We start from the raw sequence: 20,071 nt of genomic DNA on the forward strand, positions 1-20,071 counted from the left end.
AAGCGTTCAAAGCTCACTGCGTGGGGAGAATTCATAACGAATGCTATAATATTCTGCAGAGATAGAATTGAGATGTGTGCGTTTTATGTTTGACTACCCTTGATAAAAGAAAATTCATAAAGTCTTTTTGCAGTCTTATGAGATGGCACATCTCAGGTCTGCTCAAAAAGAACAAATTAAGAATTTAACCACATTGCGTTTTTCACTGAATGAAAGATTCTACATAATTAGTAAGCATGAATATGAATCTGTACGTGTCTCTTTGTTGTCTCTGTTGAGTAGTTAGTGAAAGTTCATAAACAATCCACATGGGGCTTATAGACATGAAAACCAGTGTTTCACTTAAAAAAAAAAAAAAAAAAAAAACTTTTGCTGATAATTTACTCACCCCCATGTCATCCAAGATGTCCATCTCATTCTTTCTTCAGTCGAAAATAAATTAAGGTTTTTGATGAAAACATTCCAGGATTTTTCTCCATATAATGGACTTCAATGGGAACCAAACGGTTCAAGGTCCAAAAGACAGATTCAGTGCAAACTGCAAACTGTTCAAAGGGCTTTAAACGATTCCAGATGATGAATAAGGGTCTTCTTATCAAGCGAAACGATTGCTCATTTAAAAAAGTTTTATAAGCTCAAATGGTCGCCTTGCTCTGTTCTGTGATGTGTGTTCATGACTCTCCAGTTCGAACTCTTATCAAAATGAACAAATCTTTGTCCGTGTCATTCAACGAACGAAATGAACTAGTTGACTCGGGAAAAGATTTCATTCAAAATCCAGTTGCATTAATCAGCACAATCAAATAAGTGGTCTCCATGTCTAATCTGACTAACTGATTTGTTACACAGCTCTGATATGTAATTCCAGTAGTGTTACCTAAGCATTCTTGTTACCTAAGAAAACATGTTAAGAATGTCCAATTACGTGATTTCCCTTTAGTTGATTTACTTTTTAAATCAAAAGAACCGAACGAGAGAGGAGAAGGGGAAGGTGCAAGAGAGAGACGTTTCCCAGTAGCATCACATTGATCTTTTTGTTCCAGCCACAGACTGGATAAGATCTCTGACTGGAGTCAATGAAACGATAAACCTTTACTTTCTAAAGGTAAGACAGTTTAAAGAGGATCATGTCATTCTCTGAGAAACTCGCATTAAAGGAGGGAGAGGTGATGGGGAAGAGGCAGAGACAGCTTGATGAAAAACCTTTTTGTCATCATGATGTCTGATGATAATTGGTCCACAATACATAAAACATTATGCTTTCAAATAAATCATTTTGATTGCATGCATAGACATACTGTAAGCCGGTCATCTGGGCAGATCTTTGGTTTACTCTTCTCAAAATACAAGATGATTTATTGTGTAATATGTTATTGTGTATAGCAGTAAATATATACTGCTATACAAGCACATTGACTGCTCTAAAATATATCCGTTTCATTTCTATAGTATTGTCCCTTGAGAAGATATACTAAAAGGGAAGGTTTATTGGCCTTGACAAGTAGGCTAATCAGAAGGAAAAAAAAATTGATTTTCTTTTCCTGCTATTCTGGAAATGCATGCACTTTCCATTTACTGGTCATTTTGTTCAGCAATTTAAATAAATCAATTCTCATTCGTGTCTTTAATAACAACACACAATGGAGTAACGGATTGAGAAATTTAACCCATGAGGCTTAAAAAATGTAGAATTTTAAATAAAACATCCAGATATTCGTTTCTTCACCCAGAATGACCACAGTTTTGTACATACTCATATAAATGTTCTGTTATGGTGGAATTCAGTTCAATACAAGCATCTGGAATATTGGCTTAACCATATGTACTATATTTTTTTGCTGATTTTATGAAAGCAATGGCAAGATTAACTTTATAGGGTATTGTTATTGATACATTAAAATTTAATTATATACAGTGAACATTTTGCTTGAAATTTGATACATTATTTCAGCCCATTCTCACCCCCAAGGCGTCACTTAACTGACGCCTTGGGAAGCATTTGGACATGCTTCAATATCTGACGTTTTAGGCGCCCTTTAGCGTCAGTGAGATGACGCCCTAGGATCGCGTGTACCCTACCCCCACCCCACACCCAAACCTAACCGCGTCCTCTAACTGACGCTTTTCCTTTTCCTTTCTTTCTTTCTTTCTTTCTTTCTTTCTTTCTTTCTTTCTTTCTTTCTTTCTTTCTTTCTTTCTTTCTTTCTTTCTTTCTTTCTTTCTTTCTTTCTTTCTTTCTTTCTTTCTTTCTTTCTTTCTTTCTTTCTTTCTTTCTTTCTTTCTTTCTTTCTTTCTTTCTTTCTTTCTTCTCTCACTCTCTCTCTGTCAGAACATTTAGTTATTGATCGCACGCCCACTCCAGCCCCCCAGTGTTCTTGCCTGCCGTACAGCTATTTCTCTCTGTTCGCTCTCTTTCTCTTTTAATATTTCTTATACTTCTACTTTTCGTCTGTTTCTTTCTCCTCCTCCCCCCATTCTGCTACAGCACAACCGTCACTCTGCCCTGCAGTAGAAACAATGCTTTGAAGTTTCAATGGCTTTTTCTCTCTTTTGTCTTTACCCTGATTAGGAACCAGCTGTCTATTATTAAGACACATTTTGAATTTGAGGTTGTGAGATGGCGTATGCATCTAAGTATGATTTGATCTTTCAGAAGTAGGGAGAATGGGGAAATTCTAAAACCCCTCATTCCTAGCAAACTCAGAATGTTATTGTGTTTGTGTAAATGTTTCATTGGGAACAGATTTCTTCCGTTTTAGGAATATTCTTATTAGGTTTTAATTTTTTTTATATCCAAAATTTAGCAATGCCAGAAATATTCCTGGAACGAGATTGTTAGCTGCATACCGATACACACAAGAAAAGTGATAAGTATAATGATTAAAAAAAATGAATAAAATGTATGCAAAAGCAAATTTATCCAGGTCTAAAAATATATCATACATGTTGGTGAATTTCCAGTATGTAAAAACTTTATTTGGCTAAATATTTGTTATTAATAATTAAATGAATTAGTGTGGGATAAAGCATGTCTTTGAGGTAAGCTGTGCATTTTTTTACTCGGCAGGTAGCTTTTATGTAAAGTATTTTACAAGTATATTTTATGTAAAAAGCAAATTTTTCCACGTCTAAAAATTATATCATGTTTGTGAATTTCCAATGTAAAAACACAAATTATTCAGCCAATTAATAAATGAAGAATTTTTAATATAATGATAACTGTGGGATATTAATATAATAAAAGCAGCAATTATCGGGGCCAAGCAAAAAGAAAAGTGGAATGGCTAGGAGCATCAGACCAAGTGCAACAATGAGCAATTAAATAAATATTAAGATGATTTTAGGCAAAATGGCTGAAAAATCACAGTCACAAGAAATATGATTTAATTGTTTATAATTTTTGACCAATAGGTGATGCTGTGACCAAATGAATGTGTGGTCTGAGTGTGGTGACATTGACACAGTTTGGTGTCAGTATGTTAAATGTTAATGTGGTATATTGGTATATGTGGTATAATGTGTAAGCCGTTTCATCTAACCAACACTACTAAATTCGCAAACTTTTGAAGATGAGACGATACGTTTTTGTTGAAAATCGGACAAACGGTCTAGGGGGAGTTAGAAAAAGTTGGGTTTGAAAGAAAATCGAAATGGCGGACACGTACCGGTAGTTCGATTGACTATGGAAAAATTGGTATCATTTTTATGGTGGTAAAATATCATAGGTTGAATTTTGTTTCTAGCCCTTACGGTTCAATAGTTATTATTAGCATAAACATGAGTCCAAATTTGGACAGTTGGTGGCACTAGAGGGATTGAGTTAGAGACTTCATAATAGATAGAAGACAGTCTGGACTGTCACAATAGCAGTATGCCAAATTTCATAACTTTCCCAAAATCCATAGACATCCAGAGCAGAGGAAGAAGAAGAATCGTAATAATAATAATAATAAAATCGCCAACGGATACAACCTTCGGTGCTTGGCCCCTAATAATAATGAGGCAATTATATGGCGCTTTACCATACTGTACACCAAAAGCGCTTTACAATCATATCAGGGGGTCTCCCCTTAACCACCAGTGTCCAGCATTCAATTGTGTACGGCAGCCACAGAACAACCGCGCCAGTGCGCTTACCATATACACCAGCTATAGGAGATGATTGATAAAGGCCAATGGAGAAAATTTGGCCAAGATTATTATACACCCCTCTATGAGAAGGGCCATGGGATTTCTAATTACCACAGAAAGTCCGGACCTCAGCTTAATGTCTCATCCGAAGGACGGTGCTTTTTAAAGTATAATGTCCGTGTCACTATACTGGGGCGTTAGGACTCACACAGACCACAGGGTGAGCACCCTCTGCTGGCCTCACTAACACCTTTTCCAGCAGCAATTTGGTTTTTCCATCCAGATACAGACCAGGCTCAACCCTGCTTACCTTTAGTGGGCAACCAGTCTTGGGCTAAAATTGGATATGGCTGCTGGCCATAAAGTATGTACAGTTCTTTGGGGTAAGCTGTGCTGTACAAGGTTATGTTTCTGTGATGTTATAAATGCCCTCTTTTCAATTTGGGTTGACAGCATACATGCTTTATCTCTATGTGTCTCATTTCACAAGGAAGTGGCACATCTTACTCCACTCTCCTTCATATTTAATGCATAGGAGCGACCCTGTTTCACAGAACGTTAACTAGTCTCTCCTAAGATTCAGATATCACAGCAATTGATTGAGTTTGTCTGCATGTGGGAGGCTGGAGAAAGTGTGTGTGTGTTGTTCAGGCAGGGGCTCGACTCAATTATTCGTTGGCTCTGGGTGGCTGAAAGGAGGATGTATGAGTGTTTTAAACATTCCTGTTGCCTCAGCCCCTCTCCTCACCTACTACCTACACACACAAACACGCTGACTGCTGAAATACACCCCCACAGCACATGCACCTATCTAATGCCCCTCCCTCCTCTGAATCATGTGGGAGGGACGCCCGCAAGTCCTTTCAGTTATGAGATCAATGGATGAGCTCAGGCAGAATCCAAGGTCACCTTCATGGACACAGCGCGAAGCGGGAAAGAAACAGAGACAGGGATGTAAAATCCGTAGCATTAATGAAGGAGCACACTTAGCCTTAGTCTCTGCAGCGCAACGTTTTTTTTCCAAAATCATTGTTTACAAAAGCGCTTTATCTCGTTGCTTTCTTATATCAGGCACTCCTCCTTTTCATGTACCAATTAGCCGCTGGTAGAGCTTGGGCTTCAACACCCCTTCCCTCTCTCACTGTAAACTCTCCTGCAGCTGGAGGGAAAGGGATTGAGTTTTCTCTCGTCTTTATTCATCAAGTGAGTCACTGGCAATGGCTGCCGGGAGAGGTTAAAAAAGAGTCATGTGCGACAGAGGAGAGGAGGGATGATATAAGCCCTTGTGAAAGCAAATAACAATGGGAGGATCATTCGGGCAAAGAGAATGGAGAGGAGGAGGAATGGTACCGATCATAAAGCTTGACCGTACTGGGAGATTAGCAGCGCTTAGCCTTCCTCTCTATCTCTTCTGTTCATTGATGGACTGCAGACCAGTGGTTCTCAACTGGTGGTTGAATGGATTGTGGGTTTGTTCTGACTGAGACTGCTCTCAAACCTATGACCCATTTTGCAAATGAAATGGTAACGGTTTCCATATTTCAGTTGTTGACGTAAAAGGCAGCAAGTCAAATTTATGCATGAATTCATCTCACTTAGAAGCGGGGGGGACTGAGCCATTCCTCAAAACATCTTCTTTTATGTTCCACAGATTACACACTCATATAGGTTTGGAACATTTTGAAGGAAATGACAGAATTCACATTTTTGGGTGAAGTATCCTATTAACTATTTAGCATATATCATGTTAATAATATTGCATTGTGTTGGGTCTACATAGGTCATTGGTGTATATATGAAACGCCAATTCGTATTTCCATTTTTGGCGTGCTATCAACACACATATAAGCGCTTTTCAGCGCGTTTATGAACGCCGTTGACTTAACGTTACATTACTATATAAATTTATGACCTACCCCCAACCCCGTCCCTAAAACTACCCGTCACTGGGGTTAATAGCATTTATGAGTCTTCCCCTACAATCCTAAGGAAAAAAATATCGCTCCCAAGATGTAGATGTACATTTTGTTTCATTTCGCTCGGACATTTAACGTCGTGTACATACATGCGGAATCACTCAGAAATTTAACGGCGCAGACAAACACGCATACACGCAGATAGCTCAAAATGCGTATAGATAACACGCCACTTGATTTGAAAGTGGCGTGTATGTTTACGCGAAAGTCATGATGTCATGTTGTAATAGTAAGGAATAATTTGAGTTCAATACACAATTCCTTTGTTAAAACATGAGCAAGATATGAGCCATAAACTTGTAATATTCTTTAAATTAATTTGGTTGCACTTCATTTTACAGTACATGCACTTGTGTGTACTTAAGTGTATGCTACTTAAAGTACTGGGTAATATAATATAAGGTAACTTTCCTTAAGTTTAGGTTTAGGGTAAGTTCAGCGTTAATTACCTAGTTATTACCTAATTATTGTAATTGTATAATAAGTACCATGAATTGATTGTTTGATGTTGAGGACATTTTGTTATTATGCCGGGTTGCCAGCAACTGCTGTTGATCTCACCGCCGTGAAAGAGAGCCAAAGTTTCAATTTTCGGCTGTTGTGTTTAATTTAATGTTTGGACAGAAATCTGGCTTCATTCAAAATGCGCTGTTACATGGATCTGTGTGGGATGTTTGCAGACCTTTGTCCAATTGGACATTGAGCTTATGGCATAGCTTCAAAGCCGTGAAAGAATGAGGACACACGTTTTGGTGAGAGAAAACCTGTTCATGCTCGATTACATTTGTTGTGTCTTTACAGTTGCTTAAAATCCAGTGCAAATAATCTAGGAGTATCTTTACATTGTGCACACAGGTAAATGTCAAACTATAAATATTTGACAGTTGCTAAGTAACCTCAGAAACCACCTGCAGTGGTACATGAACGAATTGATTTAAAAATAGGTGCAGCGGAGTTGTCACTGTAGAATATACGTCATCAAAACTGCTGAATGGGAAACAGATAAATCAAGCAAACGTATAACCTTATTAATAAAGAGAAGTGCATCCTCAAAGATCTGAGATAAAATTACACTAACACCTGACAGATGGAGCTGAATGTCTACAGAAATGCAGAAGTATGTTTATAGCAGACAGAAATGACTGGAGAAGGACGCCACATTGTGGTGAAAAGGGGCACTACAACTATTCAAGAGTAGTTGTATTCACTAATCTTTTGCTTTGACGACTTCTACAAATTTGTCATGATGGATCAATGTCTCCAGCTCTGTTTCAAGCAAGTATCTTCCTACAGAAATCATATGTGCTCTCTATATGAAGAGTGTTCCAAAAGCATATTTATAGACCTTATTCAGAGCAGCGCCATGACAGGTATGAAAGTGAGGCTGTGAGGGATAGACTTACCGTGTTTCCAATGGCATCTGCTGTAAAAAGCTGAATAAAGCGGCTATATTACTTACAATTTTCCACAGCTTACATTGTTGGGAGATTTTTGTCAACTGACATTTCTTGGAAAGATATTTTTCCAGTGTTTCATGAGCAGAACAATCCGAAAACACATTAATTAACACTACAGCCCATTGAAGAGATGCACGTCTATCCCTCACAGCCTCGCTTTCATTCTCATTAAAAATCAAAGATGGCGCTGCCGTGAATAAGGCGTATGCTGCCTTTTTCTGGACAGATTGTGAGGTACAGTAGCAACACCTCCATATCCTCCATGCAGAAGGCTATCCCTTAATATTTTGCAATGCAAGTTATTGAAAAGTGCACCAAAAATGGTGGATGAATCGAAATAATTGACATTTACTGTATAGATGCTGCTTAGAATGCATTCAATAATGGAGCATTAGTAAGAATCATCCCAAAAATGTGCTTGTAACCTAACCAATAGTGTTAACAAAAGCGTGAGTGAGATAAAAACGCATTTACTAGTGCAACTAGGTAATAGTTTGCTCATATGTAGACTCTTACAAATTGGTCACTTATGGTGGAATTTCAGTTAGATCATTCCTTAGTGTATTGGTAGTGCATATGTAGAGATAGCTCACTAGATTTAGCAACAGAGCCATTTTTACATACAGTATATTGTAATGAGTGCAAAGTCACTGAGTTCATACCTAGCGTGACTGGCTAAAAGAGAACAAAGCTCTGAAATAAAAACGTTCTCCTAGATATTGATTGAGACATCTTTTTCCTTCATATTATTTTGCTGTGGTCACACAGGAGTTTAGAAGTTCAGAAAATACACACATACACACAAATTGTGGAATAAAGAGGGACATTTTCCTAGACTGGAGTTCCTATGGGTAGTCGTGTTAAGCAGAAATAAGCCTGGGGGTATAAATTGATGTCCACCGGGTTGCCATCAAGCCTGATGTCCTCCAGGGCTTTCCGTACGTAGCTTTTGTCATGAATGTTGCAGAAAGTATCTTGGCTTATGCTCTGTATATTGTTATTCTGGAGAAAATGTAGAAGAGAGGGAGAGAAATAGCATTGATTGTGAGGACATTATCGCCCACTAGTGAGGAGAGTAGCAGGCGTTTTTCCTGTTTTTACCTGCAGATGGAGCGATCGTAGGCTTTCAGGTAGGGGTACAGGAATGAAGTCCAACTTGTTGTTTGATAGGTACAGGAACTGAAGCTCTTCCATCTCCTAATCACGAGAGAAAACACAAAGCACATGCTCCGTTTATTATTTGTCAGTGGAAAAGTAATCATTTGACGAGAATACACTTTGAAATACAATAATAATACGACTGAATTTGGTTTTACTGCACTGTTTTAAAGGGATAATCATTCACTTACATAGTAGGAAAAAATATACCATGGAAGTCAATGGAAACTGTCTGATTACCGACATTCTTCAAAATATCTACTTCCTTTTACAGTCCAGTTACCCATGTAAATACTATGTACTTATTTTAGTAACTATAACTAGTACTAACCCTAAACCTACCCCTAAACCTACCTCTGTTCCATGTACACTCTAAAAAATGCTGGGTTGTTTTAACCCAATTTTGGGTCAAATATGGACAAACCCGAAATGTTGGGTTAAAAATGTAATGTAAAAATTTAACCCAACGGCTGGGTTAGTCCATATTTGACCCAAAGTTGGGTTAAAACAACCCAGCATTTTTAGAGTGTACTTACCTTATATTAACCAGTACTTTCTAGGTAAGTACACTGTAAGTACTGTACTGTAAAAGGACAGCCCATTCTCACCCCCAAGGCGTCACTTAACTGACGCCTTGGGAAGCATTTGGACATGCTTCAATTTCTGACGCTTTAGGCGCCCTTTAGCGTCAGTAAGATGACGCCCTAGGAATCGCGTGTACCCTACCCCCACCCCCACATAAACCTAACCGCGTCCTCTAACTGACGCTTTCCTTTAGCGTCAGTTAGATGACGCCGTAGGATCGCGTCATGTAAGTGACGCTAAAGGGCGCCTAAAACGTCAAATATTGAAGCATGGTCAAAGGTGACGCCTTGGGGTGAGAATGCATTGAAAAGGAAGCATTTAGTGTTCAACAGAAATGAAAACAGAAATAAATGATTTGGATTAACCATCCCTTTCAGTGCAAACAAGGTTTTTTTTAAACATCTGTAAACAAGCCATAAACATCTGTCTGTCTGTCTGTCTGTCTGTCTGTCTGTCTGTCTGTCTGTCTGTCTATCTATCTATCTATCTATCTATCTATCTATCTATCTATATTTTGCATTAAAATGAAAAAAAAAAAATCTTGAGCACTAAATCAGCATATTAGAATGATTTCTGAAGGATTATGTGACATTGAAGTTCTAATGCTGAAAATTCAGCTTTGCCATCACAGGAATACATATTGTAATATTTCACCATATACAGTTTTTACTATTAAAAAAATTCTAGACCCCAAACTTTTGTATGGTTCTGTACTTACCTTAAAGGCGTCTGCGTGCATGGTTGAACTCCTTAGCTGGTTATTGCGAACATCAATGTGCTTCAGGGAAGCTGGGAGTTCTGGGAGTACCTGGATGTTGTTGTCGGCCAACATGAGATCCTGAAGTTTAAGCAGGGAACGAAATGCGGCCTCGTTCACTTTACCAATCTGGTTTCCACTCAGGTCGATCCGCTTCAGTTGATCTGAGAATGCCGTTAAGTGCAGTTTTCTTAAACATTGTTCAGTTTGATTTGTAATTAAGTTGATTTAAAAGTCTTAAATAGTTATGCATTTGTGCAAACAAATGGGGAGGGAAGAGGGAAGTCCATTTGATTCTTACTGAGATTGATGAAGTCTGTGGCCTTGACCTCGGTGATCTTGTTGAAGCGAGCATAGAAGTGTGTGGTTTCTTTGGGAAGAGGGGGAATCTGAGTCAGTTCTGAGTCATCACAGTAAACACTGCTGCTGATACACGCACACAGCAGACAGGAGGGCATCCCTACAGAAGAGAGAGAGAGAGGACTGTGCTATAAAGTTTCGTACCACTAGAGGCCGCAAGATTCATGACTGAAAAAAAAAAAAGCATTTTTATCACTTTCAATCCATTTATCCATCTACCTAAGCCTGTGTCAGGCCCAAACAGGCCCGGACCATGAAAGTCTAAAGTTGATGGAACAGGAGACTTTGTTGGACGGGGCGGCAGTGTCACTTCCTCCACATAGTCCTCAGGAGGAACTACAGCAGGTGGCGGAGTGACTGCTGGAGGAGGAGCCAGTGTCTCAACCTCAGTCAGGAAGAAAGAGAGGTTAGACACGGAACAGAACTATATACGTATAAGCAGGGTCATAATGACTCTATTCTGAAAGGAATAGTTAATAAAAAAAATCAAGATTTATTTGATCTCTGCTTTATTTGTCCATGCAATGGAAGTCAGTGGACTCTTCTTCCCCCCAAAATTATATGCTTTATATAATAGATTGTAACATCAGAAATGGTGTCTAATGAAATGAATACAATTTTAACAATTGAATTGATCTTTTAAAATGACAATTAGTTTAGAACAAAGTGTTATGAGTTGTATGGTGCTTTTTTGTGATTTTTGGTGCTGAATAGCGGTCATCCACCTTCGCTTTCATTATATAGAAAAGAATGTAGCTTGATGTCATGGCTAACATCCAATCGTTCTCATTTTGTTCAATGAAAGAAAAAAAAGTCATGCAGGTTTGGAACAACGTGACAAACTTGATCAGCTCTTGAAATCTCCTCTCACCTCCTCCTCCTCATATTCATAATTCAGATCCAACGTGTTTAAATCATCGTATCCAAATGCTTCAGGGTCCAGATCAGTTGGAGGGGCACAAAGACCGAAGCCCAAAAGAGTCCAAACAAGATACAGCACCATCTGTAATAGACAAAGTGAATTATCTGTGCATTGTACTTTTGTGATATGCATCGGGGACTCGTTATGAATTCAACATCACAGAGCGTTATGCAATTTATACTCTTAATAGCTGAAAAAATGTGCTTTCATTTTGGGGTTTTGGAAATGTTTTCTCTTTTTTTTCCCCCCCCAAGAGATTTTATAAGTATCTGCAGGAGTACAGCCCCAGATGTCTGTCACACCAGTGTTTGTTTAACCTTTAAGGCATTTCTTACTGACTGCTCAGACACGTAAACTCTTATTAGTCACAAGCATCACGCATGACAGTGTGAAAGTTCATATCCTTTAGACCCTCCACGCATTTGAAAACATATAGTTGTATGGTTCGCAGTGGTAATCTATCATCTGTCTTCTATGGTTATGGAAGTTGGCCAAACCTGCAGAGTTTTGTGAAGAAGGCTGACAGGGGTGTGTGATCTAAAAGTAGGTATATATAAATACAAATAACATAAATCTGAATCATGCGTCTTCCCTCATACTACATCAACACAGATGGAGTCCATAATGCACATTTACATGGTCGTCAATTCAATGCCGCACAATCGGGACCGCACCAACCTCGCCTTCCCATTAACTCCTAACAACTCCAGCCTGACACATCAGTATTTCGAGCTCTCCTGGGCCTATTGAATTATTCACGTAACCCTGTTATGAAAGTATTCAGAATAAGACTAATTACCAAGGAGTCTTCATACAGTAAGAAGGGGGGAAAAGAGACCTACCTTTGATGTTTGTCTGTGAACAGCCATGGCCTGAGAGCAGACCTTAGGGGAACAGTGATATGGAAGCTGGCCTGTGTTCTCTTGAGGTTTGCAGTGAATTGTGAATTGCTGACCCGGGATTGAGGACAGGTTAGGTGAGGGGGAGAGGTGGGAGCTCAGCTGGGGGATGGCCAAGTCAGTTTGCTCAGCTGTCTCTAGTTTTACAGCGCAGCCATTCCCAAAGTCTCTGACCCGACCTGGTTTGGTAATTTACCGCTCCCTGCTGGCAGCTTGTTAACGTCATGTGGTTTTAGGACGTGTGTCCTAGCGAGATGCGAGCTTTCTTTTTTTCCCCATGACATTTTCCATTGCTTTGGTGTTCCAGAAGACAATTTTGTATTTCCAGGAATCATCTTTGTATGTTTTAGGAGCGGTCCGTTCACCCCTTGTGGATTCCAGCCCATTCAAGTATACTTCTTCTTATAGTGAGCAATTAATCTGTGTCATAATTGTTTGACTCAATTTGCTGAAGCCGAACACCCTTTAAAGTCTGAATGAAACTAATGGACTTAATGTTATTTCATGGTTTATTAAGCAGGTCAGTGAGGTCAGCTGTTTGTGATTTTGACTTAGGTTGACATCCAATAGCAAACCTAGTGGACGACCTTTGACATCGTCTGATTTTTTACTGGCGTCTGACTGACGAGAATCAAACAGACACTCCTGTTTCATTCCTTTTCTTTAAGAGATCTCGCGTCACTTCTCAATTAGCAACCATGTTTCACAAATCAAAATTCCATTGCTAAGTACTTTGTACAGATGATGACTATCTCAGAAGGAAGCACTAATTAACAAAAGAGAAGGTATATGAGAGGTACTTTTCCTCTCTTCTATAATGTATTTCATGGACAAGTATTTATTTTTACTGTCACAATGATCACTGCTTTTGAAAGAAGTCTGTTATGCTCTATTAGATGCAAAATACAATAAAAACAGCAATGTTGTGAAATATAATTAGAATTAATAATAACTCTTTTCTATTTTAATATATATTTTTTTAGCGGCCATTACAGTCTTCAGTGTAACATGATTCTTCAGATTCTTCATTCTAACATGCTTATTTGATGCTCAGGAAACATTTCTTATTTGTTAGCAATGTTGCAAACAGTTATGCTTGTGGAAACTTCAAAAATTTCAAAAATCTTACTATTCAAAACATTTGAATGGTAGTGTATATATCTGTCAGCTACACGCGCGCGCACACACACACACACACACACACACACTGCTGATGTGCTAGCATGCGGCTACACAGCACAATCCTGTGGTGCCCATTCTTTTTTCCTTTTTACTAAAATCTCATGTTTAAAGGTGCTCTAAGCGATGTCGGGTGACGTTTAAAGTATTTTCAAACTAAATGGAGGCTAGATAGACCCTCTCTCCTCCTCATCTGCGCACTGACCCCCCAAACCCAGGGCCTTCTTGTCAGTTATTGGCTGGAACAGTTTGTTATGTTTCATGGATGGGTCGCTGCTGTTTTTGTTGCCATTTGTGGAGCCTGGGTTGTCTGCATAGACAGCGTGTGTTTTTAGTGTGTTTAGGGGACAGGCAGCTAGCGGATAGTGAGGAGATGTTTGCTGTATGTAAAAGAAAAAATGTTTGGGCCTAAAAGATGTGTGACATCGCTTAGAGCACCTTTAAAGGGTTAGTTCACCCAAAAATGAAAATTAAGTCATTAATTACTCACCCCCATGCTGTACCAACCCCGTAAGACCTTCGTTCGTCTTCGGAACACAAATGAAGATATTTTTGATTAAATTTGAGAGCTGTAAAACTACCACACTGGCTCCTAGGGGACTGCCTCTTGACGGCCCAGAAAGTCAATGAAGAAAATGTTTAAATATCCCAAGTGACTACCGTGGCTCAACTATATTTTTATCAAGCGACGCGAATACTATTTGTGCGAAAAAACAAACAAAAATAACGAGTTTATTCGACTATTTCTTTTCTTCCTTGACGCATGCGCGAGAATTGCGATCTGCTTACATGTGCTTACACTACTTCAGATCGCAATTCTCGCGCATGCGTCGTGGAAATCTAAGGAAGTCTCGTTTCTGGCCTACAAGGAAGAAAAGAAATAGTCGAATAAAGTCGTTATTTTTGTTTGTTTTTTCGCACAAAAAGTATTCGCGTCGCTTGATAAACATATAGTTGAGCCACGGTAGTCACTTGGGATATTCAAACATTTTCTTCATTGACTTTCTGGGCCGTCAAGAGGCAGTCCCTTGGGAGCCAATGTGGTAGTGAGACAGCTCTCAAATTTAATCAAAAATATCTTCATTTGTGTTCCGAAGACGAACGAAGGTCTTACGGGGTTGGTACAGCATGGGGGTGAGTAATTAATGACTTAATTTTCATTTTTGGGTGAACTAACCCTTTAATAATGATATACAAAGCTGTAAGAGAAAAATGTGCAGTAAGGGTTTCAAAGATGCTTTTTATTAAATTACATTTGTTCTAAGATAAAATGCCTAAAGCACATTAAACTATAAAACTAAAAAGCACACTAAAGACAAAAACGAAGTCTGCATTTCATTTAGCCACTGTGTGCATATGTTCAGAAACGTATTTATATCATCATATATATCATATTTTCATAAATCAGAATTACTTCAAGCTCAATTATGGGATGCAGATATATTTGTTTCCACAATTAAGTGCAACATCAATGTAGCCTACATTAATTGAAATCTTTTATAAAACTTTGGACAATATGTTTATATTGAGATTTATATAGAAACATTTTTAGGTATGGTAATTGATATTGATCAATTTTAACAGAACAGTATTTTGCCTGTTAAGCTGACTAATTTCATCTATAATGACAGTTGTTATGTTTTCATATCCACCTGCTGGGGGAGCAAGAGTGCTGAGCATTTCAGGAAATGGTTTTCATCAGCCACCTGAATAACATTAGTCAAGCCATGGAGGATGTATACAATTACAGAAAGCTCACCTCTAAGACTTTTTGAAACACATTTAGGAAGCTGAGATTTTTTTGGTTATTTGGCTTCTCATAGTGTGCTATTTCAGACTAGTGGAAAGAAAACTTTTATGTGCGTTTTTTTATTGCACTTTATCTAGTTGCATTTGCGGATTTAAATTACATACATATATTAAATGGCCGTTTTCTCAAAATTATTTTTTTTTCTCATGCACTGAGCCATAAATCTTCACTTTAGTAGCACTTGCATACATCAAACTTTACAGTGTTATTGTTATATTCTGAAGGGTTTTACAGAAGGGTTATTTATATAGCATTCACTTCGTTTTATACAACATTTTATTCACATATTATGCCCCTTTTCATTAGATGTAATATAAATCTATGGTGTCCCCAGAATGTGCTTGAAATTTCATCTCAAAATACCCCCCAGATCATTCATTATAGCCATAGCTGTCAACATTGAACATTGAAAATAAGGGAGATTTCCTGGAATCCATCCCCAAAATAAGGGATTTTTTTTTTTACACGATTCTTAACCACAAACTTTAAAAATCAAGCACTAATCATTAAATGTTTATAACTAGCATATGTGTGAGAGAGAAAGAGACAGTGTGTCATTTAAAGAAAAAAAATCTACATGGATTAGCAGTGTGTTGCTCTTGCCTTTACGACAATTTCAACTGTTATCACATCTTACAAAATCCGAAAAATATGGAAGTTGGCTCAGGCTGTCTGTTTATTTCAATAACATTTACACGTTTTGTGTAGTTTTAAAGAGCCTATATTTAGCCTGATGGTGGACCATCACTCAGAAGACACACTTGTTATTGTAGCCTATCCTATATTTATATGTTCTGAGGCCCAGAAGGTTTTTTTTTTTTTTTTCAAAAGTTTTTTTTCTTCTTCTTCATGTAATCACATAGTTAAGACCATAAGAAACAAATGAAAAAAAAAAAAAGATATTTTATTCATATGTTATGCTATGACCTCTGTAGAGGACACCAAGACTCGATTGTTTAAAAAAAAAATGTCAAAATTATATATAGGCAAAAATAATGGCAATATTTGAAAATCGATTATTATTATTGTATTATTATTGTAATTTGTTTAAATTACATTGATATCAGAATTTATATCAAAACCTAGACTTTCAAACATCAAAATGTAATTTATTAATATGAATTCATGTACACAATGACATATAAACATTGTTTCCTATTTGTTTTTCATTTTTTATAAATGTTTGCCTGGAAACGCTTTCAACACCCTTGCGTGTTGCGTGAAAAATAGGCGTCGGTTCTATTTCTATGCACGCGTTTTCTGGAGACGCGTGTGTCACACAGGTATTGTGCAACCTGTTAACATGGGAGCCGAAATAAAAACGGACACGCCACGCAACCAGTGTGTCGCCGGCCTATAACAGCAGCGCGCGTTGTGTCCGAGCTTGTACGTCTCACACAATTAGAGTGTACAAATATGGGATATTTTACGGGAAAATACTAAAGACAGGGGGAAAAGAGCTAAAATATGTGGGAAACCCGGAAAAAACGGGAGGGTTGACAGCTATGATTATAGCTTGTCAAAGTTTCCCCTTTTTGGGTGTGAGCAAAAAAATTGCTGTTTGTGTGTCCCTTTAAATGTAAATGAGCTGCTGTTCCCCGCCCCGTTCAGAAGAAGGCCGATCCTTTACACAAGCTTCGGATTCTCGGCAATAACAAAACACACAAATTCAGTCAGATTTCAGAAACAACCCAGAAGCGGAGTGCAGCCTTACGGAGAAACTCAGGAAGAGTTTAGACTGCACCTGGACGTGTCTGAATGCTTAGTGGATATATTTATATAGTTGTTGTGCTACATCTCACCGACTTGCATGTACTGTCATGTTTAACTTTTACACAAGTTAACACAGTTCACCGAGATCTTTAAGAGATCAGATAAGACTGTGACAGTTTTTTTGGTCAAAAAGTGTCTTGTGCTCTTCTGTGCAGCCAACGACAGAACAGTTTGCATGCTTAATTGTCGATAATACATTTAATCGATAAAACTTATCGATCATCAATTAAGCAGGATCATGCGCTCAACCGCAAAACATGTAAGCGAGCGCGCCGGTGTGGTGAAGGGTTGAGTCCCACTGAATGACACACACCAGAGTTGTTATGGGACTATTTTACACCTTCATCATGACTATAAGTTTGCGTTTGCATTCGGAGCCTTTTGTTTTGTGCAAATGTAAGTTGTAATAGTTTATTTTGTGTACGCCTATCTATATCGGATTTATCACATATTGGATGCATTTGGTTAAGAATTGACGTGATCTTGCACGACTAATAATGACTATTGGGACTGTCATATTATACAAGATTATAAAGAGAACAATATTGTAATAAAACATTATGAATTATTTGGGTTTAGATGTCGCGTTGTTCCAGGAAGAGCGCGTCCACCACACCAATAGTCATTCTGAATGGCACGTAACCAAGTGCGCCATGGTTATTCATTCAGCGCGCGCCACTCAAGCAGAATGCACGGCTAATAATAACGATGGTTAAAGGGTAACTAAACCCCTGGTCAGAGCCTGACTCCACCCACTGGCAATATCTGAAAAATGCTGAAAAAGTGGGCAGACCCCAGCGGAGATAGAGGGGATGAAATAGATGCTAAAACACTCTATCCTGATCGTTTTCAATACTCGCAATTCCAACTCCTTACAGTGGTTTTGACGAAACAAGCTGGTTTTTATACTGCCGCTCGTACCAAGAGCGTGGTGAGCTGAAACCTGTGTAGGTCATAAAGTGCAGAACATCCAATAGGAAAATTCAACTGCAGTAGCCACCGTTCAACCTGAAAAGGGCAGCACTAAGACGTTTTTTACACCATATCTTGTAGAAATAAAACACTTTATACACAAATGTTAAAAAAGTTAATTACTCAAATCAATGACTGGTATTAATAAAGATCCATTCTTACATCATTCTCAAAAAAAGATGGTTTAGGGTTTAGTTACTCTTTAATGTGGGACTGTCATATTACATAACATGAGAACACTATTTTATTAAATGGTTGTGAATTCATTGGGTTCAGTGCGTTGTTCCAGCACGTCCACAACAGTCACACATTCTGAGGCGGCATTGGTGACACATTGTGTTTGTCGTTATATTTATGTATAAAATAATTAATTTAATTTATCAATCGCATCAAAACATTTTATAATCCTACTAACCCTTTATTTTCTTATTAATTTGGTGAGGAACATAGCTTTTTGAGCAGCATTTGCAGACCCTGTAATGCTGTCGGCCATTAATGCTAACGATTAATCCAACACATTCTCACCCCAAGGCGTCACCTTTGACCATGCTTCAATATTTGACGCTTTAGGCGCCCTTTAGCGTCACTTAAATGATGCGATCCTACAGCGTCATCTAACTGACGCTAAAGGAAAGCGTCAGTTAGAGGACGCGGTTAGGTTTAGGTATGGGGTGGGGGTAGGGGTAGGGTACACGCGATCCTAGGGCGTCATCTAACTGAAAGCGTCAGATATTGAAGCATGGTCAAATCCTTCCCAAGGCGTCAGTTAGGTGACGCCTTGGGGTGAGAATGGGCTGATTAATCGATTAATTGATCGTTAATTTAAACTACGATGGATCATGTGGATCATTTGTGAAAATTAACATCCCTAGTTGTCACTTTTCACTTTTCTGGGTTGGTAGATGCATGATTAGCACATAAATACGGAAAAGTTCAGATTTTCATCATCTATCCCCTTTAATGTAATCAATCAACTGGGAAAGTATGGATATCTATAAAACATTTTTTTTTACCCTATTCACCTAGTGTGTCTTGCCTTAAACACTTCAAAAGATGTTTTTTTTTTTTTTGTCCACAATGACTTGTGATTGTCTGAATTGAATGAACAAAAACAGTTAAAACATTCTTCAAAATATTTTCTTTTGTTTCACTGAAGAATGAATGGAATGGCATGGAGCCGGTGCACTGTAAATGATTCATTTAAGGAAATTGTTCATATTTGGTTGAACTATTCCTTTAAAACAAGCAAAACAATATTAAAGCAAATTAGTGAGCTATTTACTCTGACTAATAGGAAAACAAGATTAACTGAAGATACAACTGGAAACATCATGACACTCCACACGCCCAAATGGTAAAAAGTTTGGTAACACTTTAGAATACTATATCTTATGCATAACTGATAAGGAATTATTGATGAAATATTCTTCACTGCTGTTTACTAAACTAATCAGTATGTAATATAATATAATGTATGATTGTGTTAAGTTACAGTTAATCAATAACTAATGAATTATATCATACCTCCTAAAGACTACTGTACTATTAATTATCTATTAATTAAGGTTTAAGAAAAATAACTATATTGGTGATGATTGTAATTGAGAAATCTAATCTTTTGATTCTAAAATGATTAAGTTAGTGTTTTTGCAGTGAATATGTATTCATACTATTATCAAAGTATGGGCTTTTGCAAACACAATGTAGTATCTACTTACACTTTTTTTTCCTGAGTCCTGACTGACCTGCATATGTTTATTTTCATGAGCACACAATATGGTGTCTGTTGTCCTTTACCCAGCATGACAATGTTAACAGTTCACTTGATTTTCATGCACATACTGAATAGCTTATGAGAATGGTTTCTCTGTCTCTAAAATAGCTAGGAGGTCAGCAGATAATTCATCAGTTGTGTTAAACATGCAATGATGAATCCGCAATAATGATGACACTAAAAATATATGGTTGACTTTCCATAAAAGTGTAAGTGAATAGATGTCTCACTTTAATTAGTGAGACATCTCAAGAGCATGTTAAACTTTGAGGAATGCTGCAATAGTCCACTAATAGGACGTTTGATCTGTTTTGCAGG

General features: G+C 37.9%; 1 protein-coding gene across 1 annotated transcript; it reads right to left on the reverse strand.

Annotated features, from left to right (window-relative positions):
• Positions 1 to 7,890: 7,890 nt before the first annotated feature.
• Positions 7,891 to 13,157, reverse strand: optc (opticin). Its single transcript, XM_039695112.2, has 7 exons — positions 12,189 to 13,157; positions 11,296 to 11,427; positions 10,644 to 10,809; positions 10,366 to 10,524; positions 10,026 to 10,228; positions 8,666 to 8,761; positions 7,891 to 8,566 (listed from the first exon to the last, which is right to left on the reverse strand). The coding sequence occupies exons 1-7, from the start codon at positions 12,213 to 12,215 to the stop codon at positions 8,396 to 8,398; spliced, it is 954 nt and encodes a 317-aa protein (XP_039551046.1). The 5' UTR covers positions 12,216 to 13,157; the 3' UTR covers positions 7,891 to 8,395.
• Positions 13,158 to 20,071: the final 6,914 nt, after the last annotated feature.

Source organism: Pimephales promelas, chromosome 21, assembly GCF_988280905.1.
Source record: "Pimephales promelas chromosome 21, fPimPro1.hap1.1, whole genome shotgun sequence".
NCBI classification, from domain to species: Eukaryota; Metazoa; Chordata; class Actinopteri; order Cypriniformes; family Leuciscidae; genus Pimephales; species Pimephales promelas.